The 26,558-nt window shown below is 48.9% G+C and overlaps 1 protein-coding gene across 2 annotated transcripts; it reads left to right on the top strand.

Annotated features, from left to right (window-relative positions):
- Positions 1-14,230: 14,230 nt before the first annotated feature.
- Positions 14,231-25,656, top strand: UBE2L6 (ubiquitin conjugating enzyme E2 L6). 2 transcript variants are annotated; one of them, XM_059142716.1, is made up of 4 exons: positions 14,231-14,370; positions 17,942-18,037; positions 22,704-22,890; positions 24,964-25,656. In XM_059142716.1, the coding sequence occupies exons 1-4, from the start codon at positions 14,344-14,346 to the stop codon at positions 25,113-25,115; spliced, it is 462 nt and encodes a 153-aa protein (XP_058998699.1). In that variant the 5' UTR covers positions 14,231-14,343; the 3' UTR covers positions 25,116-25,656. The 2 variants fall into 2 exon arrangements, with proteins under 2 accessions (XP_058998699.1, XP_058998703.1); XM_059142720.1 differs by lacking the exon at positions 17,942-18,037.
- The last annotated feature ends 902 nt before the right edge of the window (positions 25,657-26,558 follow it).

Below are 26,558 nucleotides of genomic sequence, written 5' to 3'. Positions count from 1 at the left end.
AAGTCAGTCAGCTTAGGGTTGTGAATTAAGTCCTTCCCTCAACCCTGGAGGCAGGTCTAGGGTTTCTCTGCCTTGAGAACCTTCCCTGATGGTGGGGACCTCTTCCCCCTGTAGGACATGTACATGGCTTCTGCCACTGTAGGCTTCCTGGAGGAGGTCCAAGTTCTCATTAAAGCTCCTTCTGCCCTGAGAGCATTTTGTTAGGCTTTGAGTGTTTTTCGTCAGGCGGTTCCTCAGATAGTAAAAGTACGAATTACTGTGGGTGGACTCTTTCTTAAAAACTATACACCTGTAGTTCTTCCTCTGAAGAAAAGTGATCCAAAACTTGGAAATAGGGCAGAAGAATCGGGGTCATCTTATTCTCAGATCATGGGGAACTGTTCGAGTGACTGTTTTCTTAGTTCCCCCATAGACAGTAAACGAATAGGCCGGGCATTAGGGCTTCAGCTTCTCTTCAGAACCCTGCTGAGAAATGCCACTGGAGGGGAAGAAGAGTCGCTCTGACTTATTTACTTCTTATTTACTGTGATTGTCTGTAATGTCAGATGCTGACCTGCCCAAATGGATAAGACACACAAGTTTTCTGTCTGCTATTAATGAAGGTAAAATAGAAACATTTGGAAGAGACAATAATGATAACCCCAAAGGTTGGGGTCTTTTTGCATTATAAGGCAGTAGCCAGTTCTGCTGCTAACTTAGCCATGTTCTTCCAGAATTCTCTTTTTCACTGAGTGCACGCGCACCCACACACACAGTCTTTTGCATCCTTCATTGTTTTTTGTGGTTTTTTTTTTTTAAAGATTTTATTTATTTATTTGACAGACAGAGATCACAAGTAGGCAAAGAGGCAGGCAGAGAGAGAGGAGGAAGCAGGCTCCCTGCTGAGCAGAGAGCCCGATGAGGGGCTCCATCCCAGGACCTTGGGATCATGACCTGAGCTGAAGGCAGAGGCTTTAACCCACTGAGCAACCCAGGCACCCCAAGTACCATGGGCTTTGTTCCATGTCATTACTGGCAGCTGTATCTATTCTCCCGAATGGCTGCCTGGGACTTCACTGTACAGATGTATCACACACTATTTTTGGGTCTTATGCTGCAGGACAAATGGGTTGATTCCCAAACCCCCTGACTGCATGTTGGTTCCAGAAAGCACTCTCTTGCCTGCGCACCTTTACACTTGTTACTACTCAGCAGCTTAACCAGTAGTCTGACTGCTACATTTCTGTCTCTAACCTTTGACTCCAGCTCTCTGTTGCCACCTCTTGGGATAGAAGACCAAGGTTTGGATGATTGGCTCAGCTGTCAGTTTGGTCCTCTTCTGACTGTGACTTCTCATTTTGACCTGCTGATTCTGTTTCCACGCACTGCCCCAGGGCCTCCCCTGTCCCTGGGATGCCAAGTGGACTTACCCATCCCTCATTCAACTGTGTCTGACAGGGAACAGGGAGCCAACATCCTAGTCCTGCTTCAGTTGGGCATGGAACCCATATGGTCCCTTACCCAGTTAAAAACTGTTCTGGGAAGTGGGGAGCCTGGGTGGCTCAGTCAATTAAGCATCTGACTTTGGCTCAGATCATGATCTTGGGGTCCTGAGACTCCACTCAGTGGGGAGTCTGCTTCGCCCTCTTCCCCTGCCCCTCCCCCCACTCATGCATGTGCACATACATTCTTTCTCTCAAATAAATAAATAAAAACTTAAAAAAAAAAAAAAAGGCAATGAAAACTGTTCTGGGGGACCTGGCTGCCTCTGTCAGTAGTCATGCAATTCTTGATCTGAAGGTTGCAAGTTCAAGTCCCATGTTGGGCATAAAGCTCACTTAAAAATAAATAGATAGAGGGGTAAGTAGGTAGATAGACTCAAAACTGTTCTTTGGGGGTGCCTGGGTGGCTCAGTAGGTTAAGCCTCTGCCTTCGGCTCAGGTCATGGTCTCAGGTCATGGTCTCAGGGTCCTGGGATTGAGCCCCACATCGAGCTCTCTGCTCAGCAGGGAGCCTGCTTCCCTTCCTCTCTCTCTTTGCCTGCTTCTCTGCCTACTTGTGATCTCTGTCTGTCAAATACATAAATAAAATCTTAAAAAAAAAAAAAAAACCTGTTCTTTGCTTCAACATCTAAAATGCAATTACCATTGATTGCCTTACAAGCCATATAAATATCTCATCATCGAGGGGTGCCTGGGTGGTTCAGTCAGTTAAGCTTCTGACTCTTGATTTTGGCTCAGGTCATGATTTCGGGGTTGTGAGATCAAGTCCTGAGCCCCAGGTCAGGCTCCGCATTAAATGGGGAGTCTGCTTCACTCTCCCTCTCCCTCTGCCCCTCCCCCACTCATTCCCTTTCTCTCTCTCTCTCTCTCTCAGAAGATAAATATAATCTTTTTTAAATCCAGAACAGCAGGATTTAAATTCATGTCTGCAACACAGAGTAACAAACCCCTTCCTCTTTGTCACACATGATGCTGGGGAAGAAAAGTATAGCCACTCTTCTATCGGAGAAAAATTACCGTTTGTTGTAGATACATATTGGATGATGAAATTTTTTTTTTAAGTTTTTATTTGTCTTGGGGCACCTGAGTAGCTCAGTGGGTTAAAGCCTTTGCCTTCGGCTCAGGTTGTGATCCCAGGGTCCTGGGATCAAGCCCCGCATCCGGCTCTCTGCTCAGCAGGGAGCCTGCTTCCTCCTCTTTCTCTCTGCCTGCCGCTCTGCCTACTTGTAATCTCTGTCTGTCAAATAAATAAATAAAAATCTTAAAAAAAAAAATCCTGCTGTTCTGCTTATTAACTATCTAAGGGAACTTCTGGGAGGAGTCAGAGTTCCAAATCTGACATGGGGTTGTGCTGTCTCTCCCGCAGAGTCACTCTGGGGATGAAGTTAAGATAGGTTTGAGAAGCACCTAAAAGTTGTTTGAAAATGACAGTGCTTGTGGTTAGAGTCTTACTAGCAGCTTTTGAAGGGTGATGACTGATTTCTCCTAACGTTCCAGAAAAAGCATCTTTTTTCTTTCGCATTAGAATGGTCATAAACTCGTTCATAGATGGAATTCTACCTAAAGGGTGGGTTTGTTTATTGAACAGAGCATTCCTGTAGGCCCCAGTGAGATGCTAAGAATCTGACAGGGCTGCCTCTAGTCTTTGCATTTGTAAGGTTAGAAACAAAACATAGTGACATATAATTTATAATGAAAATTATATAAGACAAATATATAATTTAACAAAAGATTATAAAGTTTGCATCCACTGCTCACTACCCAGTTCAAGAAATAGAAATGTGGCTGGTAGGCCAGAAGCATCCTGTTCCCCTCTTAATCACACCAAAGCTGTGACCCAAATGAGACATTCACCAGTTCTTTACTTCTCTTTATTTTATTTTATTTTTAAAGGTTTTTTTTTTTTTTTTTTTTTTTAAAGTAGGATCCATGCCCAGCATAGAGCCCAACATGGGGGTTGAACTCTCAACCCCAAGATCAAGAGTCACACACTCCACCAACAGAGCCAGCCAGATGCCCCTCATTTTGATTTTCTTGATTACTAATAAGATTGAGTGCTTTTTCAGGCTCATTGTCCATTTGGACATTTTCTTTGGTGAAATACCTTGGGGCATTCAAAGTTGTTTCTTTCTTTTTTTTTCTTTAAGATTTTATTATTTATTTGAGAGAGAGCACAGCAGTGGGTGAGGGGCAGAGGGAGAAGCAGACTCCTCGCTGAGCAGGAAGCCCAATGGAGGGCTCCATTACAGGACCCTGGATCAGGACCTGAGCTGAAGACAGACATTTAACCGACTGAGCCACCCAGACACCGCCATCAATGTTGTTTCTTTCTTCTTCTGGCCACACAGGTGGACCACATTTCCCTGCTTCCTTTGCAGGCCCGTGAGCTCATGGAATGCAGGTGGACAAGTGAGAGCCTAGGCCTGGCCTTGACAGATCCCCCAGCATGAGACTCCCTTTTCTCCCCGCTCTTCTGGCAGGACACTCATGTCCAGGATGACTTCGGTGGCCACATGTCGATGACAGTTGAGTGTCTATCATCTGGGGGGATCTGGGTGAATTCGTGGAGCCGAACATCCTCTGATCAGGAATATTAATTTTGGACTTTACGTGAGCAAGAAATACAATTCCACACCTGTGATCCTATAAGGCACAGAGATTTGGGGCTTAGCTGTCCTCACTGTTGGTTCATTCTAATAACTGCCCATTTTTCTATTAAGCCTTTTCTTTTGATTTAGGAGTTCTTGGGGATGCAAGTCTTCTGTCAGTTATACATGTTGCAAATACGTTCTAGCCTGCAGTCCTTCTTTTCATTCTATCCATCCTGGGTTTTAACGAAAATTCTTCATTATAGTATGATAGAATGCATCACTCTTTTCCTTTATTATTAGTGTGATTTTGCATTTGTCCATAAATTTTTCTATCTGGGGCTAAGAATGTATTCTTTGGTTTTGTTATCTAACATTTTATTTTATTTCATTTATTTATTTGACAGAGAGAGAGATCACAAGCAGGCAGAGAGGGAGAGGGGGAAGCAGGCTCCCTGATGAGCAGAGAGTCCGATGCAGGACTCGATCCCAGGGCGCTGGGATCATGACCTGAGCCAAAGGCAGCTGCTTAACCCACTGAGCCACCCAGGCACCCTGTTATCTAAACTTTTAAAAAGGATTTTACTTTCAGGTAATCTGTACTCCCAGCGTGGGGCTTGAACTCACAACCCCGAGATCGAGAGTCAGTCACATGTTCCACTGAGTGAGCCATCCAGCATCCCCGCCACCCCCCTTTTTTTGGTATGGTGTGAAGTCGGAATACAACTTTGTTTTCTCTCTGTGGATCTGTGAATATCAGACTGCGACAACATCATTTTTAAGTTGTGATATCTGGTAGACCACATCCTTCCACTTTCTTCTTCTTAAAAAATGTCTTTGCTTTAAAAAAAATATGTTTTGGGGGCACCTGGGTGGCTCAGTGGGTTAAGGCCTCTGCTTTCGGCTCGGGTCATGGTCCCAGGGTTCTGGGATCAAGCCCCCTCATCAGGCTCTCTGCTCAGTGGGGAGCCTGCTTCTTCCTCTCTCTCTCTCTGCCTGCCTCTCTGCCGTTTGTGAACTCTGTCTGTCAAATAAATAAAGAAAATCTTTAAAAAATAATAATAATAAAATAATAAAATAAAAAATAAATGTTTTTGCACTTTTGAACCCTGCATCTTTCTCAAGAATCAGCTTGTCAGGTTCCACAAAATAAAACAAACAGAAAATCCGTTGGGATTTTGACCGGTATTACTTGACTTCTGTAGATTCTTTGGGAGGAGAATTGACAACTCTTTCAATTAATCAATATATTACAGCTTTTCAGTCTTTGTACCTTCTTTATCTCTCAATATGGTTTATATTTTTCTCTGTAGTTGTATTCCATTGGTCTTTGCTCATTTTGTTCCTATACTTTATGCTGTTGATTTTATGCTGTTAAAACAGGTTATATTGTAGTTCAATCTGCTTCATTAAAAATAATTTTGGGGGCACCTGGGTGGCTCAGTGGGTTAAGTCTCTACCTTCGACTCAGTCATGATCTCATGGTCCTGGGATCGAGTCCTGCATCGAGCTCTCTGCTCATCGGAGAGCTTGCTTCCCCCCCTCTCTCTGCCTACTTGTGATTTCTCTCTGTGGGTGTCCAATAAATAAATGAAATCTTTAAAAAAAATAATAAAAATAATTTTTGGGCCACCAAGGCGGCTCAGTCGGTTGGGAGTCCAACTCTTGATTTCAGCTCGGGTCATGATCTCAGAGTCCTGGGATCAAGCCCCATGCTGGGCTCTGAGTTCAGTGCAGGGTGTGCTTGAGTTTTTCTCTCTCCCTCTGCTCCTCCCCCTGCTCATGCACACATGCTCTCTAAAATAATAAATAAAGCTTAAAAAAAATTTATGTGTGTGTACCTAGCTTCCCCTTTCTTCTTTTTATGCAGCAAGACCAGTTGGGTGTTTTGTTTTGTTTTGTTTTTTAAGATTTTTTATCTTGGGGGCACCTGGTTGGCTCAGTCAGTGGAACATACGAATCTTCATCTCAAAGTCGTCAGTTATTTGGAAATGAGCTCAGTACAAGCTCTTCACCCGGTTAGAGGCAATCTGGGATTGCCGGTCGTTGGTCCCTAACAATTCCACCTTTCTGACCCCACCCCCCACCCCTCTCCATCCTTCATCCGGAAGAGTGAAAGGAAGAAGATGACCCAGGACAGGAAGAGCGGGTTTGAAAAGAAGCCTACCGACTGCACCCGGGTGTCACCTGCTAACGTCTGCTGAGGCTGGGGGTGAGTGTAGGGTACACACGAAGGTGTCCTTGCTCTTCAGTCGGAATTCTGGCCTGTCTCGTGAGAGGCTGCTCTAACATTTCTGGCTCCTGTTACTTCCTTTCAGACTCCCACCTGCCCCACAGCAGACGCTCAGTAGATAATTGTGGAATGACTGAATGACCAAGGTCCTTTGATATGCACCATCAAGGACGCAGACTAAATTGTCCCATCAGGCCTTCTAGCCAGCTCTCTTCTCCTACACACCCATCCTGACAGTCACTTCTTTCTGGCAGCTGCCCCCAGAGGCTGGTGATTCCTGTTACCTCCTTTAAAGAGCTGATAAGTCTAGAGGGAAAGAAACAAAGATATGACGTGGGGAGGGGGGAGAGCAAGCCCTCCCCCAAATTCCAGAGACACTGCTGTGCCAGAAGCCCATTAACAATTCAAGGTCAAGGCATTTTTTTTACTTCCCCCATCCCATCCACCCCCACCCCAGTATTCTCCAGTCCTGCTTTCCTCCTAACTGCTAGCCCTAAGTTATCCTCATTTTCTTACAAAAAACGCCACTTCATTAAACAGACAAGGCATTTTAAACATTAACCTCTGTTGCCTACATTGACCTGTAGAGGGCACAAAAATGATCTTTTTGTAAAAATTTTAAAATATTGCAAATAGAGGGGGCACCTGTTGGCTCAGTCGGTGGAGTGCATGACTCCTGATCTCAGGGTTGTGAGTTCTAGCCCCATGTTGGGGGTAGAGATCACTTAAAGACAAAATCTTAAACAAGAAAATCTCTTTTAAAAAAGAAAACATTGTGAATAGGGCTGCTTTGATGCTTCCTATCCAAACCCACTGGATTCTGTCATCGCTTAATTTCATCCCTGGATTTACCTGCTTGGTTTAGGATACATCTGGGATTCAAACCCGGCTCAGGCTTTTAGGGATTCATTAATTTCTTTTGAGAGAGAGGGGGAGAGAGAGAGAGCACAGTCTTCTCATTCAGTCAGATGCCCTCTAGGACGTTTCTGGCTCACCCTTCAGGCCATGCAGCAGCTCAGACAAGCGGCAAGAGCTCCCAGCTCACAGAACTCTACCCCTGTCCACATTTTCAGAAGCTACATTTTCATCTCTCACCACCATTCTCATTTGCCACTGGGAGAGCTGACCAGGAAAGCGGACCCACGGGTGGCTTGGGCTCTCCGGCCTTCTCAGCCTCTCCTCCAGGGAGGCTAAAATGGAAGGAAAGAACAAAACCCTGGGGGGCGAGGGGTGGCTGGAGCCCCTTCTCTCCACCTTGGAGGTGGCCTCTGATCAGGACCTGGTTACCTGGGTGACAGGGGATGGCCTCTGATCTGGACCTCATTACCTGGGTGACAGGAGTCGGTCCTCAGGCCTTGGCAGAGGCCGCCTAGTCAGAATGCCAATTTACTCTTCTTCAAAGCTCCCTCAATTCTTTATTATTTTTCTTTAACAAGGTGCTGCCGCCTGGATTTAAAGGAACTGGGTCCTTTGTTGGCCTTTCTGAATGTTTTTTTAAAGCAGTGTTCTGATGGAAACAACCCTCCTCCCCCCATCTGAAGTAGTTTCCTCACAGAGCTTAGGGCTTGGCTAGAGTGGGCTGTGCGTAGTCCCCCTGGAGAAGGTCTACCCGCCCTTGGGGACAGGTCATTCAGTGTGCTGGAGGAACCCAGGTGCCCCATCACAAAATGTCCTGAAGGGCCCAGAAGGCTTAGGAATTCCAGTCCTGGCTCCAGGAGGCTTCATCTCTAAAATGAAGAGCTTTTATTTCTGCCACATTTTAGACATCCATGCACTTTCATATTAGTTGGAGACCCAACTGTGTCCCGTCCAGCCCAATTCCTCGGTCAAAGCCCTTACTCCAAGTGTAACTGGATCTACAGATGGAGTCCGCAGGAGTTGGTCAAAGTGAATGAGGTCATAAGGGTGGGGCTTGAATCTAATAGGACAGAGGCCTTATAAGAAGAGGAGGAGGCAGGGGCACCTGGGTGGCTCAGTGGATTAATCCTGTGCCTTTGGCTCAGACCATGATCTCAGGGTCCTGGGATCGAGTCCTACATCAGGCTCTCTGCTCAGCGGGGAGACTGCTTCCCCCCTCCGCCCCCCACCTGCTTCTCTCCCCACTTGTAATACCTCTCTCTCTTTGTCAAAATAAATAAAATCTTAAAAAAAAAAAGAAAGAGGAAGAGAGACACATGAACACCCCTCCATTGGAGGACACAAGAAGTGTGTCTACAAGCCAGGGAGAGACCTCTCACCAGACCTCCTCCAGTGCCCTCCTGATCTCAGACTCCAGAACTGAGAGAAAATATGTCCATATTATTTAAGCCTCCCAGGCCACAGTATTTTGTTATGGTGGCCAGAACTGACTAATGCAATATTAAGACTTATTTTGTTTACTTGAATACACTTACATAAAAAGGACACTTGACTTTTCCTTTGTAATTGGAAAATCGGTAATACTCACCATAAATAAATGAATCAGGGCCAACCGGGCACGGAGCCTTGAGCCCAGGATATTTTTAGGGGCCTAGAAAATGCTTTAATGTAAATTTCTTTTAAAATCAGAAAAAAAAGAAATACAATAATGAGCCTGGATTATATTCTTATTTTTACCAATGCAGTCAAAATATAATTTATTTTTATTTATTTATTTTTATTGTATTTATTTAAAAAAAAATTCTTCCTTTCTTTCTTTCCCTCTTTGTTTTAAGGAAGGAAGGGACCCACCAAGGTAAAAGTGTCTAGGACCCATGAAAGTCAGGATAGAACCCTGGAATGAATGTACCTATAGAAGAAACACAATAAAAATGGAGTGATGTCACTAACTTCTAGCAGATTCTACCTGCTGAAATTTATTTTATTTAATTAATTAATTTATTTTTTAAGACAGAGAGAGAGGGTACCTGGGTGGCTCAGAGGGTTGAGCCTCTGCCTTTCACTCAGGTCTTGATCTCAAGGTCCTGAGATTGAGCCCAGCATTGGGCTCTCCCCTTGACAGGGAGCCTGCTTCCCCTCCCCTCTGCCTGCCTCTCTGCCTGCCCCTCTGCCTACTTGTGATCTCTTTCTCTCTGTGTCAAATAAATAAATTACATCTGTATTTTTTTAAAAAATTTATTTATTTATTTATTTGACAGAGATCACAAGTAGACAGAGCAGCAGGCAGAGAGAGAGGGAGGAGGAAGCAGGCTCCCCACTGAGCAGAGGGCCCGATGCAGGGCTCAATGCCAGGACCCTAGGATCATGACCTGAGCCAAAGGCAGAGGCTTTAAGCCACTGAGCCACCCAGGCACACCAATAAATAAAATCTTAAAAAAAAAAAATAAAAGACAGAGAGAGAGGATGAGCAGGGGTAGGAGAGAAGCGCAGAGGGAGAGAGAGAATCTCAAGCCGACTCCCAGCTCATCAGGAGCTGATGTGGGGCTGGATCCTATGACCCCAAGATCATGACCTGAGCTGAAATCAAGCATCAGTTGCCTGACTGAGCCACCCAGGTGCCCCTGAAATTTCCGTATCTTCTGAAATTTCTGTATCTTCTTTCTGTGCCTCCTTAGTCCTTATTGAAAAAGGAGATTAAGATGTATTAGGTATTTAGCTAGTAAAGACCTACTAGCCCCAAAGTGATACTTTGTCTTTGAGAAATCAAAAAGGATCAAAAGAAGTGGAAAAAGCAAAAGCTTTTTCAGTTTGTGATTTTTTGTTATCTGTACACCCAGAATTTCTTGACACCCCTTCTGTGAGTTCATCCAGTATTGGGGAGACACTGGGTTTGATGATGATGATGGTGTTGAAGATGATAATGTTGGTTATTATATTCCTGTGGCCCAGATTTAGTACGAATGCTTCCTGTATTTCAGGCCCTGGGCTAGAAATTTTCATATTCAAATCTCACATAATCCTCACCAGGACATTGGGAACATGGCATTATTATCTCCATTTTACGGATAAACTAAAGCTTAAAGAGGTTAAGTAACTTGCCCAGAATCACTTAGAAAATGTCAGAGCTTTAAATCCAGGGCTGATTGGCTCTGAATCCCAAATTCTTAATCCCTTGGTTACACTTCCTATATTTGTTTCTCTCTTTGCCATTAATTTTCTTTAAAAAAAAAAAAAAAAAAAACACATGTTGTAGGGGCATCTGGGTGGCTCAGTCGGTTGGGCATCTGACTTCATTTCAGCTCTGGTTATGGCCTCGGGGTCATGGAGCCTGAGTCGGGCTCCACACTGAGGGGGTGCCTGCTTGAGATCCTTTCTCCCTCGTCTTCTGCCCCTCCTTCCACTTACATGCTTGTGGGTTCTCCCTCTAAAAATAAAATAAAATAAAATAAAATAAGGTTTTATTTATTCATTTGAGTTAGAGAAAGGGAGAGAGCATGGCAGGGAGGAGGGCAGAGGGAGAGGGAGAACCAGGCTCCCCACTGAGCAGAGAGCCAGACACTGGGCTCAATTCTAGGACCCTGGGATCATGACCTGGAGCCAAAGGCAGACGCTTAACTGACTGAGCCACCCAAGTGCCCTGCCCAAAAAAACCATAGAAAAACACATTGTATTTGTTTATAGCTTTGAATGGATAGTTATTCACGTAGTATAAAGTGGAAAGTAAGTCTCCTTCCCACCCCATTGGAAGATAGTTTTCCTCACCAAACTGAGGAACTACTCATCAGTTTCTCTTTCTTCCTTCTTTCCTCCGTCCTTCTTTCTTTCTTCCTTCTTCTTTCTCTCTTTCCTTTCTTTTAAAATTTTACTCATTTACTTGGGGCGCCTGCGTGCCTCAGTGGTTTAAAACCTCTGCCTTCGGCTCTACCATGATCTCAGGGTCCTGGGATGGAGCCCCACATTGGGTTCTCTGCTCAGCAGGGAGCCTGCTTCCTCCTCTCTCTCTCTGCCTGCCTCTTCCTACTTGTGATCTCTGTCTGTCAAATAAATAAAATATTTAAAAAAATTTTTTTTACTCATTTACTTGAGAGAAAAAGAGAGAGCACAAGCAGGGGCTTGCTGCTTGTGCTAAAAAGGGGCAGGCAGAGGGAGAAGGAGAAGCTGATTCCCCACTCAGTGGGGAGCCTGACACGGGGCTCTATCCCAGGACTCACGATTGGCTTCTCCTTCTCAAGAGTCACTTGCTCCACCAACTGAGCCGGCCAGGTGCCCATAAAGGAAGAATATTTTATTTTATTTTATTTTTTTTAAGATTTTATTTATTTGACAGACAGAGATCACAAGCAGGCAGAGAGGCAGGCGGATGGGGCAGGGAGCAGGCTCCCTGCTGAGCAGAGAGCCCAATGTGGGGCTCGATCCCGGAACCCTGAGATCACATCCTGAGCTGAAGGCAGAGGCTTAACCCACTGAGCCACCCAGGCGCCCCAAGGAAGAATATTTTAAATTTTAAATGTTATTCATTTTTGAAGTGGTTGACGAGAGAGAAAATCTCTAAAGGCCTGATACACAAGGGACACCATTTTATATTTCTTTCTAAGTCAACACGACTGTATATAAACTTTGTTCAAACCAAAAGCCTGATTTATGGCCGGCCACACAGACATTACACATCTGCTTTGTGAATGAATCGCTTAAAGGAAAACCGCCTTGTCCTGGAGATACCACTCAACGCTCCCATTTCCTGCATTCCTTTATAATAGAACTTGTGATTTCTGCCTATATGCTAATTGATAATCTTTTGAGCTTTTACAAGATGTAGAAGGTATATAACCTGTAAAATCTATTCCTTCTCCAGAACACTTTCTTCCCCATGAAGAGTGTGTTTCCCCAGTTAGCTGTCTTAACTTTGGATGGAATGAAACTTTCTTTTTTTAATTTTTGTTTAAAGATTTTGTTTATTTGACAGAAAGAGAGGGAACACAAGTGGGAGAAGGAGAAGCAGGCTTCCCACAGAGCAGGGAGCCAGATGCAGGGTTTGATCCCAGGACCCCTGGGATCATGACCTGAACCTGAACCGAAGGCAGATGCTTAATGGACTACGCCACACAGGCTCCCCAGTAAGAAATTCTTTTAAAAAAAAAATGTTCATAGTAATAAAAATAATACTAAAAAATATTAAAATGATTTCTGATGCCTGTCCAGGAGCAAATGTGCTGGGTTGGAGGAAGAGAGATGTCTGAGTTTGTTTCCTGAGAGCAATGGGAATACTATGTTCCCAAATAGGAGAACCCTTTTTCCTTCTGTCCGATCTACTCATTGGCCATGTGTTCCTCCACTCTACAAAGTGTCTTGCGCCCCGGGTGCAGCACTGCAGAGGCTGCATTCCTTCCCTCTGTCTTAGAGGGACGCCTGGGTGACTCAGTTGGTTAGACCGCTGCCTTTGGCTTGGGTTATGATCCCAGCGTCCTCAGATCGAATCCCGCATCTGGCTCCTTGCTCAGAAGGGAGCCTGTTTCTCTCGCTGCCTCTCTGCCTGCTTGTGTGTACTCTCTTTCTGTCTCTGGCAAATAAATAAAACATCTTAAAAAAAAAATAGCCTTAGAGCTCAAGGACAAGAGACCCCACCTTATTTATTTATTTAAGATTTATTTTTAAGTACTCTTTATACCGAACATGCGGCTTGAATTCACAGTCCCAAGATCAGGAGTCACATGTTTCATCCACTGAGCTGGCCAGGCATCCCAGGGACCTCACTTTCTCATCAGGGTGTTCCCCAAAGGCAGGGCCTGGCACTCCTTAGTTAAATGCTAATACACGAAGATAAATGATCAGGCGTAGGTTCAGATGCCTTTCTACCCTCACCTTTCAGACAGTTTCCTCGTCACTTTTAGCATCTAAAAGATGCTCAGCTAGTTTACTTAATTGAATTAACAGACTTAATCATTCTGCAAATACATCCCACATCTGAGCAGGGAAATGACTTGGTTCTAACACACTTAGATAAAAACTATGCGGGGTACAGAGCTTAGGATTCAAAATACGTGCTCAAGATCTGCTGATTTCCTTCCTCATTTGGACTTGTGACAGGGCTTGGTCGCAGTGAGGAAAATGTGTTCAGTCCTCCCAAGGAGGAGAGTATTACTAGTATATTCTTCCCCAGATGCTGCTCATGCTCGGAGGCTGCTATTCCATGGTGGTCTCAGGGTCCAGCGAGGGGAAAGGTCTTTGCTCTCGCACAAAGGGGTGGAGGCCCCACGCTGTGTGTTGGGGGGGCGCCCATAGAATGTCCATTTATAATGGACGGGTGGTAAAATAAGGGAGACTGAGCAGCTTCCCCTGAAGAGAGGCCCCTGAAGTTGGGGCTCCCGCCACCCAACTGTTTCCCAAATTACCACATAGTGAGCCTCAGTAAACATTAAACCTACTCAAGGACCCAATGAATTGCGGACGGAGCCCCTAAAGCTAGAGGGATGGGTCCAACAGCGCCCCCTTGCGGTGCCCTGCACCAAGCCGCCACCGGGGAGATGCGTCTTTGCGGTCCCACCAGTGAACACAGCACAAAGGACCCAAGCGGCCACGGGAGCGACCCCTGGAGGGAATGTCGTCCACGCCATCCCCCATCTTTTTAGAGACGGGGCACTGGGCCCAGAGCGGGTAAGTGGCTCGTCCAGCGGAGCCCCAGGAATGAGTTCCAGCGGCTTAAGGAGGCGGTCCGACCGCGGAGACCGCGAGCAACCTGCGGCGGGGCTGCGCTGGCACCGCGAGGAGCCTGTGCTGACTCACGGAGAGTGTGTCCTGCGGGCGGCACGGAGGCGCCCGTGGGGATGCGGGGTCCCCTGCGGCCGCCGGCGCCGGAGCTTCAACTAGAACCCGGAGAGGCGCACTGGCGCCGCGCCCGAGCACACGGGAGTCCCCTGGATCCCAGCCCCGCGCGCGGGACCGAGGGAGCCAGAGTCCTCGGCGCAGCCGTGGCCCGGCGCGTCGAGGGGGCGGGGTTCCTGGGCGGGGCGCGCCAGGGGGCGGGGCGCGCCGAGGCGGGGCTCATGGGGCGGGGCGCGCCGAGGGGCGGGGCTCATGGGGCGGGGCGCACCGAGGGAGCCGGGCTCCGGGGCGGGGCGCGGCGAGGGGCCGCGCCGGACCTCAGTCCTGCTGGAGCGCACGGAAGCCTCTCAGGCTCGGTCCCGAGATGTTGGCCAGCAAGCGGGTGGCGAAGGTAACGGCGGTCGGACGACCCCTTTCTCACGGCTCCCCTTGCCTGCCTTGCCCTGGCCCCTGCATCCCTCCCGCGGCTCTCGGAGCGCGGTTATTTGTCGCTCTCCCAGCCGCCGGGTCTGGAGGAGGAGTGGGTCTGCGAAAGGGGCGGGAGCGGGAGTTGAAGAGAAGCTGGGGTCGGGGATGGGGGTGTGGGGCATCGAACCCGGCTGTCGCTACCTCCCTGGGCTGTGCTGGGGATGGGGATGGGCTGTCTCCGAGCCGAACTGGTTTCGGTTTCTTTTCTCCTGCCAGAAACTTGTGATCACAATTGCTCGGGTCTCACGGAGGTGCTGGAAAGGTTCCAGGAGTCAGGGACTCTGCTGGGGCGGGTGTGTGTGTGTGTGTGTTGGAAACAGATAAAATGAGAACAAGGTCTTTGCCATGGAATAGCTCATACCCCGCCCCGAAATTGGGTACCTACATTTACCAAGTTCCCTGGGTATTCTCAGGAGGAAAAGATGCCAAGGCGGAGCTGGAAGGCGTCCTGGAGTAGGTGGCCTGCGCTCATTCCTTCTGCAAATGTTGTCGAAAGCCTGTTATGTGCTGGCTCCTGTTCTAGGAGGTAGGGAGACAAAGATGAGCAAAAATCTTGCCCCCCCCCACCACCACCTTGAGCTTTCTTTCCAATCAGGAACACAACTTGAAGATTTATGTATTTTTATTTGAGAGAATCCGCTGAGCACGGAGCCTGAGCTGGGGCTTGATCCCATATCCCACAACCCTGAGAACATGACCCCAGCAAGTGGAAATCAAGAGCCCACATTTAACCGACTGAGCCACCCAGGTGCCCCTCCAATCAGGAACACAATTTGAAATAAGGTCTGGGAGGGTGTGGGGGGGAATTCTCCAGGAGGTGGGAAAACCCAGGGTGTTTGAAGGACTGGGGTGTAGCCAGGATGTGGGCGTAGGTGGGGAAGGAAGAAGGGTCAGGGTGAAATGGGTCTGGCATACCCCCAGACTTTGACTCTCTTGGAAGTGGCCCTCCACTGTGTAGAGTGGGAGTTGGGCCTAAGGGGTTGGGGAGGGCTGCAGTCTCCTTTCCACCTTTGAGAGAGAGAGAGGATCTCAGATTGGGGCACAGAGCAGGCTCGGCCCAAAAGAACTGAAATCTGGAGCTTAGTAACAAAATGGGGCAGGAGGTCCTTCTAGCCAAGTGCGAAAGGGGTAGGAGCCAATATTTATCACACGGGCACCACGAAGTGCCAGGCACAGCAACTCTGTGAAATAAGTCATATGCCCCCATTTTACAGATGAGGATGTTGAGGCTCAGAGAGGGTAACTCGGTTGCCCAGGGTCACCCAGTAGGGAGTGGTGAGGCTGAAACTGGAGTCCAGGTTGGCGGAGCTCCAACCCACAGGCTTGTCCAGTGGCCTCTTACTTTCATTTTCTTTTCCTCTGAGTAAGGTGATTTCTTCACTGGCCTCAGGAAAGAGCTGTGTGTCCTAGTTTGGGTTTCATATCCTCAGGCTTGCAGAATCTTTTGGCAGAACTCTTCTACAACAGAAAAGCCCAAGCAGTCCCAGTTACAGTAAAGTCGGGAAACTGTTGCAGAGCTCTGTTTGACTCAGGGTTTCATCCTTGCCGAAGGGTCATAGATGGTACTGAAGCTAGGACTCACGGAGCAGATGCTTCGACTTTCGGAGTGAAAAATAATCGAGGGGTCATAGACCCTGGGCAGAAGACGTGAGAAGCAGTCTGGGTTGGAACAGAGACAGAGTATGGGCTGAGACATGGGCGATGGGGCCAGCGTTGTGTTTATTTGTTGGGGGTGCAGAGAAAGTTCGTGTGGTCCACAGTCTGAGAAGCCCCGCCCCCCATACCCTGGAGTGGTTTTGAGCTTTCTGTCCACCTTTGTTTATACCGCGGTTTCTGTTGACATCTTGGGCTGGATAATTCTTTTTTTTTTTTTTTTTAAGATTTTATTTATTTATTTGACAGAGAGAGAGCGAGAGATCGCAAGCAGGCAGGCATGGGGAGGGGGGGAAGCAGACTCCCTGCTGAGTAGAGAGCCCGATGCGGGGCTCGAACCCGGGACCCTGGGATCATGACCTGAGCTGAAGGCAGAGGCTTTAACCCTCTGAGCCACCCAGGAGCCCTGGATAATTCTTTATAGGATGTCTACCGACATCCCTGGTCTCTGCCCACTAGGTGTTGATGGCACTCCTCCAATTTGTGACAACCCAAAATGGTATAGGCATTGCCCAAGATCCACGGGGTGGGGGTGGGGGTGTCCAGTTGCCCTCAGTTGAAAACCAATGGTTTATACCCATTTGGTGTTCCAGAGGAATATGACTTGCCCTCAAATGTCTTTTTTATTATTGCTGTTGTTTGGTTTTCCAGAGAAAAGTTCTGTTGTCCTTTAGGATGGACTCCAAAAGGGAAGAGGGGTTCCTTGATCAGATACGTTTGAGAAGCACTGTGTGCTATGGGCTCACATCTTGGAGATTCACGATACACTTTAGCTTTCTGTTTTCCAATGTGCTTGGTCACGAAACCCTTTTCCATCAATAACTAGTCCGCTTGCGCGGGGTGCACTGTACATATTTGCTCCCTCCGCCTAGGGAACTCTGACCCTTCTCTGCATGAGGGAAGCCTGTTTACTCTGCATGGCCTGGCTCAGTGCTCCTCTGTCCTCCGCTTCCCCAGTGTGTATCCACACACCTTCTTCACGTAGTCCCGCTCATGTTTCTCCCATTACTCCAGGGAAGCTTTGGAGGGCTGGGCCTTTCCTTCTCTCTCAAGCGTCAATAGAGGGCACTCTGTAGTGGGCTGGAGGGGGAATGCAGCGATGTCCTAGTGACCGGGCTACATCTTGGGGCGGCGGTGGGCATGTGAGTCACTCCTGTCCCCCTGTTTTTCTGCTCAGTGCAAGGATCTTCATCTTCTTTCTCCATCTAGTACCTACAGAGCTTGGTGAGGCTTAAGGCACCTAAGTCACTTAAAACACTAAGCACCCTGCCTGACACAATCTGTTTTTGTTTTTAAGATTTATTTATTGGGGTGCCTGGGTGGCTCAGTCAGTTAAGCCTCTGCCTTCAGCTCAGGTCATGATCCCAGGGTCCTGGGCCCCACATCAGGCTCCCTGCTCAGCCGAGAGCTTGCTTCTCCCTCTCCCTCTGTCACTCCCACTACTTGAGCTCTCTCTTTCTCTCTCAAATAAATAAATAAAATCTTTTAAAAAAGTTGTTTATTTTTTGAGAGAGAGAGAGCATGCCAAGCAGGGGGAGGGCCAGAGGGAGAGGCCGACTCCTTGCTGAGTGGGAAGCTGGATGCGGGGCTCAGTGGCATGACCCTGAGATCATGACCTGAGCCAGAAATCCAGAGTTAGACTCGTAGCTGACTGAGCCCCCCCAGACGCCCCCGTGACTGGCGCATTCTAAGTCCTCCGTTTATTAGGGCTCTCACTTTGCCAGTTTCTGTCCCTGAGGGGGTTCCTTTTTGGGACCCGGGACAGCTTGCTGCTGGGACAGGCAAATGGGCAGCTGAAGGAGGGGAGACGAGCCATCTGTCCACGGCTCTGCCCCCTGCAGGAGCTGGAGGATCTTCAGGCAGAGCTTCCCCCCTACCTACGGAACCTGTTCATCGATGATGCAGACGTCCTGGTGTGGCACGTGCTCCTCCTGCCCGTGAGTGTTCCTGGGGATCATGGCCTTGGACTGGGGTGGCAGGCCAGGGGGCATTGGCAGGGTGGCTGAGGACGGGGCCAGAGTTTCCCCTCCCTTAGAGTCCTTTTTTGGACTCTAGTCATTGGTAGGTAGGGGTCTCAGGATTGATGCTTCTGAGATCAAAGTAGGCTGTGAAGAGGCTAGAAGAGAGTTCTGGATTTAGTAAGAGATTTTCCTCAAGCCAGTAGTCACCAAGCCCAGCACAGGAGGGTCAGCAGACAAATGGCTTCGAAAGAAGAAAGCAGACCTCTTGGACCTTTGACAAGGGGTAGGGGTAAACTTCCTGTTTTTCTTTTTCTTTTTTTTTTTAACTTCTTGTTTTTCACAGTTGCCCTGAATCTGCCCTCTCCAACCTAAAATGTATTTTCTTTTCTTTTTAAGATTATATTTCAGGCAACTATTTTTTTTATTCCAGTATAGTTCACATAGAGTGATACAGGAGTTTCAGAAGAACAATACAGTGATCAGACAACTACTGTTACATAGGACAACCCAGATAACTCACCTCTACTGTTCTGATTTTTCTCCATTTATTAGATCTTGCTCAGTAAAGTCTCCCCCTGAAAACAGTATTCTAGAGGACCTATCTGAGTACAAGAATTCTATTTTATCATTAATAGACTGACAATATTTTCTATGGGAAGCCATCTACACACCTTTAGTTACATGAACATAAATATTAAAACAGTGAAGATTTACGGTAGTTTTTTGGACTATAAAGAGAACAATTCATTTGATTATTTTAGGATTTGGACTTTTTTTTTTTTAAGACTTTATTTATTTATTTGTCAGAGAGAGAGAGAGAGGGAGCACAGGCCGGGGCGGGGGGTGGCAGGCAGAGGGAGAAGCAGGCTCCCTGCTAAGCAAGGAGCCCAGTGCTGGACTCAATCCCATGACCCTGGGATCATGACCTGAGCCTAAGGCAGACGTCTGTTATGTCCTGTGGGCTGCTGGGTTGCAGTAATCCATTTACCTGGCTCGGAGTGAGGACTCCTGTTCTGGGCCTCAGGTGCCAGAGGACAAAGGTGCTAGAAGGTGCTCCAGGAACAGATTAGATCCCCCAAGGATGCTAGCTCTGAGGTGGATGAGAGCGAAGGTTGGGCAGCTGGTCAGAAGGAAGAAGGTAGATGACAGGGACCCCTCGGGCAGGTCACATTTCAGAGGATACTGTGAAATCCAAGGACCCTAATGGTTGGTAAGACCAAGATGGCTGGTCTTCTGGTCTGAACACAATCCCACTGTGTGGAGGGGTGTCCCCTCCCCCTCCACCAAGCAATTCTCAGGACATCAGCTGGGCGTCCTACTCTTTAACTCACTTCGGACACCGTCTACCTGGAGATAGCATCAGATCCCACAGATGAAGGGCCCAGTCCCACAGGACTGTCCCTGCTGCACACACACCCCTGCCTCCCCTCAGATGTCAGTCTCGAGTCTAGGCTGCTTCTGGCCGAATGGTTATAAATCAGAGGTTCCCATGACCTCTTCCTTGGGTTTAGTTCCTTTGCTAGAGAGGTTCACAGGACACAGAAACAGATTCCTTACTAGATGACCAGTTTATGATGGAAGTTTATAAGGCAGAACAGCCAGACAGAAGAGCTGCATGGGGCAAAGCACCAGGGAAGGGCATGGGGCTTCTCACCCTCTCTTGGCGCGCTGCCCTCCCCAAACCTCCAAGTGTTCACCAGCCCAGAAGCTCACTGAACCCTGCCCTTTTGGGTATTGGTGGAGGCTTTATGACATCTACACGATCAATGAAATCATTGGCCATTGGCGATTGAACTGGAGCCTTTCTGCCCTCCAACCCTTTAAGCCCAGGGTTGGCTCTCCTGCCAGAGCCCCCTTCCTTAGGTGCTTCCAAAAGCTGTTCCATTAACATAACAAAAGACATTTGGGTCACTCTCAACACTTGGGAATTTCCAAGGGTTTTGGGAGCTGTGAGCCAGGCACTGTGGGCCAAGACCAGATATATATGAGAACTATATCTGAGTGACCAGATATCTATTTCTTATAAATCACAATAGCATACTGGTTGTACCCTTGGGAACTAGCCAGAGACTTTCCAGCCATATAAGGGTCCTGATCAAGTCTGCTAGGTGGGAAGAGTTGTTGCAGGACAGCCAATTAAGGGCAGCCCGAAGGTGCCTAGCGAGGCCATAAAGGAGATGTGGTTGGCGGGCAGGGGAAGGAGAACCCAGAAAGGTCTGTGGGTCGAGCTGATAGATTGCCCCTCAAAAGCTCAGTCTCAGTATACAAGGCTCACCAAGGTGGCCCCACTTGTCACCTTGTAAAAAAGCTGATAGGGGGACGAGCCTTTGAAAGCTCACAGTAAGAGTTCCCATTCACTGAGAACCCCTTGTGGACAGAGCACTGTTTGCAGGACGTTGCATGAGCGGTCCTACTGAAAACCTGGCAACCACCCCACAGGGAAGCCTGACATCTCTTTACAGTTGAGGAAATGGAAGCTGAGGGGCTTGAGTGACCTATCACAGGGTAAGGTGGCAGAGCCGGAAGAGCAGTGAATGTTTTTTCTAAACCCAAACCCCAAGCAAATAGGACTTTCTCAGCTGACCCCAAAGCGCTGTATGAAGCCGTCAGGTGGTCCAACTTCTTCTTGTTACAATAGGAAACTGACTCCCGGAGGAGCTCCAAGCCACGCCCCAGGCCCCGGGCAGAGCTGGGGCCCGTTCCCAGGACGCCCTGCTCCAGGGCTCCTCGGCCTCCTTCCTCTGATGGAGCCCAGGAAGCCCGGTCTGGACCGCCGCAGACGGGACACGCGGGCATTCTCCCATCCCTTTCCTGAAGCGTCACTCTCGGGCCTATCTCTACTTCGCAGGCCCCTGGCTCTTCTTATTATCAAAAATGGAAATGCTGAGACATTTTCCTTCTCTGTCCTATAGTCGTTTCTGCTATCTCAGAGACACACCCAGGACGCCCGTGGCTCCCGTTTTGTCCTCAGTTAACCAAGAGGAGCTCTCATACAGCCTTGACTCTGGGCTTACCTCTATATGTCATTGTGGCTGTCTTTGTCCTGTCTTCTTGGTAATGAAGTTTCTGAAAGGATCTGGAGTTTTGGAACCAGCCAGAAACTGCTGTGCTCTGTGCTGGGTCACCTGAGTTCCAGGACTTCCTGTTTCTAGGAGTGTAGATTAGTGCTCACTTGTGGAGACGTCTAGACCGGCGCTGGGTTCCCATCCGGCACTCCACTGTGACCCTGGGCAAGCTAGAGACATTGAACTTGAGTTTCCTCATCATAATATAAACCCTAACAGTGGTGAGTTTTCATGATCCTTACTGTAGTAGCTGACACAAAGGTAGTGTTTTCCATGTGGTAGGTCCTCTTCTAAGCCCTTAATATAAATGAACTCATTTAGTCCTCACATAAGTTCTGGGAAGAAGTCTATTCTCGGGACGCCTAGGTGGCTCAGTTGGTTACGCAGCTGCCTTCGGCTCAGGTCATGATCCCAGCGTCCTGGGATCGAGTCCCACTTCGGGCTCCCTGCTCAGCAGGGAGCCTGCTTCTCCCTCTGCCTCTGCCTGCTACTCTGTCTGCCTGTACTCGCTCTCTCTAACAAATAAATAAATAAAATCTTAAAAAAAAAAAAGAAGTCTATTCTCATTCTCATATGGAAGCACAGAGAGGTTAAGTTACTTGCATAAAGTCACACAGCTTAGAGAATGGCAGAGCCAAGATTCATACCGGGGCAGGGTAGCTCCAAAGTTCACGTAACCGCTACCCTCTGCTGCGTGGACTAATGTGTGTCAAGCCCTTAACATGAGGTGGCACGGGGTGGTGCCCAGGAAGGTTTGAAGGATTTCCGGTTGCTCGAAGTCTGGAGGGTCTTTACCTGGCTCCTCGCAAACCGTCAGCCACTCTAGCCGCCAAGTTCTTTCTTCTTTAAAAAAAGTTTTTATCATGATAAGATACACAATAACAATATATACCATTCATTGACAAGCAGACTCCTTGCAGAACTCAGAGCCCGAGGAGGGGCTCGACCCCAGAGCCCCAAGATCATGACCTGAGCCCAAACCAGGAGTCGGACGCTTCACTAACTGAGCCACCCCAGCCTCTCCCTTCTTTTTCTTTTCTTTTTATTGTACCTATGTGAGAAGATGGATGTTAGCTAGACCGATTGTGCTCATCATTTTACCATATAGGTAAATCAAACCGTTACGCTGTACACCTTAAACTTGTACAGTGATGTCTGTCAATTATTTTTCAATAACACTGGAAGAAGGTTAATTATTGGAAAAAACAAAAGAAGCTGAGAGAGTCCTTAGAGCTCATCTGATCCAACTTGATCCAGTCTTTGTTGAGGAAACGGGCCCCCAAGGGGAGAGGCGGCTGGCCCACCCCCGGTTGCGCAGCAGGACTCAGGATCGGACCTTGGTGCCTCCCAGGCCCATGATCTTTCGTGACTCCGCTCCTTTGCGAATCCGTGGCTCAGTCAGCAAGTGAGTGCAGGTGCCACCTCCATTCATGGTCCTACCTGGGAGCGAGCAGAGAATGCCTGGGAGCCCAGGGCAGGGTGGAGAGAGAGGGAGCCGGACCAAGGTCCTAGGAGGAAACCAGTCTTTTCAGAGCTGACGTGTCTCAGAGTCTATCTCAACCCCTTCTCTTGCGCAGGAGGAACCACCCTACAACCTCAAGGCCTTCCACGTGCGCATCAGCTTCCCCAAGGACTATCCGTTCAAGCCCCCTAAGGTGACATTTACTACCAGGATCTACCACCCCAACGTGGGCCACGATGGAAGCGTTTGCCTGCCCATCATCAGCCATGAGAACTGGCAGCCTCACACCAAGACCAGCCAAGGTGGGACTGGGGCCCGCCTAACAGGAGGGAGGGATCCTGGATACGGGGTGAGGGGACTGATTCTGAGTCAGAAAAGCCCAAAAGAGGGGAGATAAACATTGCGGGTCTCAGCTGGGCCTGTCTGGATAGAAGGGATGCATCCGGAGATGCTGGGCTGGCTGACCAGGTCCTGCCCCTGCTCTTCTACCTGGACAGGTGCGACAGAGCAGCGGGCTCTAGAAGGAAGGGCTCTGCTGCCCTGTCTGCGGACCTTGGTGAGGTCTGTTCCTTCCCAGGCTCAGTGCCCTAAATGACCATCAAGGGGACAGGCCCAATAATGACAGTACACACTGAGGAAGCACATTGAGTGCTGTGCTAGGAGCTTCGCACACAGACTTTATCCAGTCCCAGAAACCCCATGTGTGACGCCCTCATTGCTGCTTGCGTAGAGGGGGACCCCGGGGTACATGACAGCTAAAGTGCCTGCTTGCAGTCATACAGCTGGCCAGGGGCTGAGCTGGGATTCAGAGCCAGGCTTGGCTGACCCTAGAACAGTAGTGCCCAGCAGAACGTTCTGTAGTGATAGAAATGTTCCATAGCGCATGGCCCAATTCCCAATCAGTAGCCACGTGTGGCTCTTGAACACTGAAATGTGGCTGGCTAATGGGATGGAGGAACTGAATTCCTCATTGCAGTTAATTTTAATTCATTTCAACTTAGATATTCACATGTGGCTAGTTGGACAGTGTGTCTCTAGAGCCCATGCACATTTGTGTGCAGTCTGTCCTGCTTCTGGACCACCTCAGGAGTTCTCTTTTAAAAAATTAATTAATTGGGATGCCTGGGTGGCTCATTGGTTGGGCAGCTGCTTTCGGCTCAGGTCATGATCCCAGCACCCTGGGATGGAGTCCCACATCGGGCTCCTTGCTCAGCAGGGAGCCTGCTTCTCCCTCTGCCTCTGCCTGCCTCTCTGTCTGCTTGTGCTCACTTGCACTCTCTCCCTCTATCTCTGACAAGTAAATAAATAATTAAAAAAATAAATAAATAAAATAAAAAATTAATTAATTAATTGATTGATCAATTTTAAAAGATTATTTATTGATTTATTTGACAGAAAGAGAGAGAGAGATCACAAGCAGAGCAGAGAGGCAGGCAGGGGGTGAGGGAAGGAAGCTCCCTGATGAGCAGAGAGACCCATACGGGGTTTGATCCCAGGACCCTGAGATCATGACCTGAGCCAATGACAGAGGCCTAACCCACTGAGCCACCCAGGCACCCCAATTAATTTATTTTTTAAGAGAGAGTGAGAGTGTGTTCGCATAAGTGGGAGTAAGAGTAGGGGAGGAAGACGGGGAGAATCTCAATCAGACTCCCCACTGAGCAAGGAGCTTGACACAGGGCTCGGTCTAATGACCCTGAGATCATGACCTGAGACCCCGAGCTGAGCTGAAATCAAGAGTTGGAGGCTTCACCGACTGAGTCCCCCCAGGTGTCCGAACCAGCTCAGGAGTTCTTAGCCTTGGAAGAAAAGATCCCCAGGGGGAAGGGAGGAGGGGTCCCAGGGGGACTCTGGGGAACTCTGAATGTCAACCACGTTTGTGCGTGTTCATACGTACACTTGCCTGGAGCGGTGGACCGCTGCCTTCGCCGGTCCCCAGAGGCCCCTGTGAAAGAGTGGGAGCCACGGGGCAATAGTGGCTTCCAGTCTTCAGCCTCAGAACCCTTTTTCCCGAATAAAAGTTGATGTATTTGGAATCCTGATATCAAACAGAAAGTGGTTCTTGTTGAAAAAGGAGTGGGACCCCGAAACCCCAGTTATCTCATCGACCCCCATGATGGGAAGCCTCTCGGGAGCCATGCATGGAACCTAGTTTGAAAGTGCTGGTGTCGCTGGTCGGGGCTCTGGGTATCATCAGTGAGGAACGAGGGGTATCCGACTCGGTAGAGCCGTCCTCATCCGGAGGGATGGACCCTCCCTGGGAGTCCCCCCATGGAGAGAGTGTGGAATGCCGGGGCGACTGGGGGGCGCTGCCGTGGCCTCCCTGCCAGGGTTTTTCTCTCACCCTGCTGTCCTGATCTGGCCTCTCTCCCCAGTCCTGGAGGCCCTCAGCGTGCTGGTGAATAGACCGGACCTGGGGCAGCCGATTCGGTTGGAGCTCGCCGACCTGCTGGCAGAGAACCCAGAGCGGTTCAACAGCGAGGCCCGAGAGTTCACCCTCAAGTACGGAGCCGACCGGCCCTCCTAGAGGTTCTCCTCCGTCCCTGCGCGGGATCCTCTGCTTGGCGGACAGACACGTCTCACGGACTGGGGGCCGGAGCCTTTCTCCTTCGTTCTGTATTTTCCTTCCTAGATTGTCTGTCAGTCATTAGTCTCTGTGGGGTGTGGGCCCATTCCCAGGTTCGCCTGACCCCAGGTGGGCTTAGCTTCACTCCTCTCTGCCCCAGAGCCAGAGGAGCTGGCGATGGTTACGGGACAGCTCTCCGGCGCTCTAGGGTGCGGGAATCCTGGTCTCACTAACTGCTCTGTCTTAGGACCCCAGGTCACTCTAGCCTGGCTGGCAGGGAGCGAGCCCAGGAGCCCATCCGGGAACAGGGGGTACATCGGGAGGGTGTGTGGGAGGCAGGGTTCATATTTACAATTGAGCCATTTGTTTATTGCATGACCAAAGTCAGTTAGTCCACTAATGGGACTGACTTTGGTCACGCAATGGTGCTGAATCTTTCCTTTCCACTGAATCTTTCCACTGACAAATCGTGAAATGAAGCCTCTCCATTCCGAAAATCGGACTACATGGTTTTGTTTGCTTGTTTGTTTTTAAGATTTATTTATTGATTTTAGAGAGGGAGAGAGAACGCACACAAAGGTAGGGAGAGGGGCAGAGGGGGAGGGAGAGGGAGAGAATCTCAAGCAGACCCCCCTGCTGAGCATGGAGCCAGACACAGGGCTCTATCTCATAGCCCTGAGATCATTTCCTGAGCTGAAACCAAGAGTTGGGCGCTCGATCGACTGAAGATTTTATTTGTTTGTTTGTTTATTTATTTATTTAGAGAATGTGTGTGTGCACAAGCAGGGGGAGGGAGAGAGAGAATCTCAAGCAGATTCTATGCAGAGTGTGGAGCCCAATGCGGGACTCCATCTCCAACCCTGAGGTCATGACTTGGGATGAAACCAAGAGTCAAATGCTTAACTGACCAAGCCACTCAGGTGCCCCCTGACTGCATGGTCTAAACCTCCTTGCAATTCCCTTAGGATGCCAGTTTCTGGGGGCCAGGCTTTAGGCTGGGAGGAGTGACCCCTCCCCCAGTGTCCAGTTCAGGGGGAACCACAGAAGCCACCTGCTTGTCCACCCATTCAAGTCACATATGAATTTGGAGGCTGGCTGGGTGTTCGCTGAGAGGATGGTTGGGTTCATCGGGAGAACATGAGCCTCAGGGTTAGCTGCTCTCTACTAAAAGGTGTGACCCCACTCCCCAGAACAGAGGGCTCGCTGGATTTCAAGACTCGTGGAACCCCAGATGTTGTGGGGGGAAACTGGCCATGGGGGACTAGGCTGTCAACCCATCTACAGGGGGAACACCCCCATTTTATGAGGCAACTGAGGCACAGAGTGCTTTGGTGGATGGCCGGGTCTGCCCAGTCGGTCAGGGCAGGGTCCACACCTTCAGTTGCACAGCCAAGCTGGCTGGTT

The sequence above is a fragment of the Mustela lutreola genome, chromosome 1, assembly GCF_030435805.1.
Source record: "Mustela lutreola isolate mMusLut2 chromosome 1, mMusLut2.pri, whole genome shotgun sequence".
NCBI classification, from domain to species: Eukaryota; Metazoa; Chordata; class Mammalia; order Carnivora; family Mustelidae; genus Mustela; species Mustela lutreola.
The sequence above is the reverse complement of the archived record's forward strand: the minus strand, read 5'-3'. Positions and strand labels throughout refer to the sequence as shown.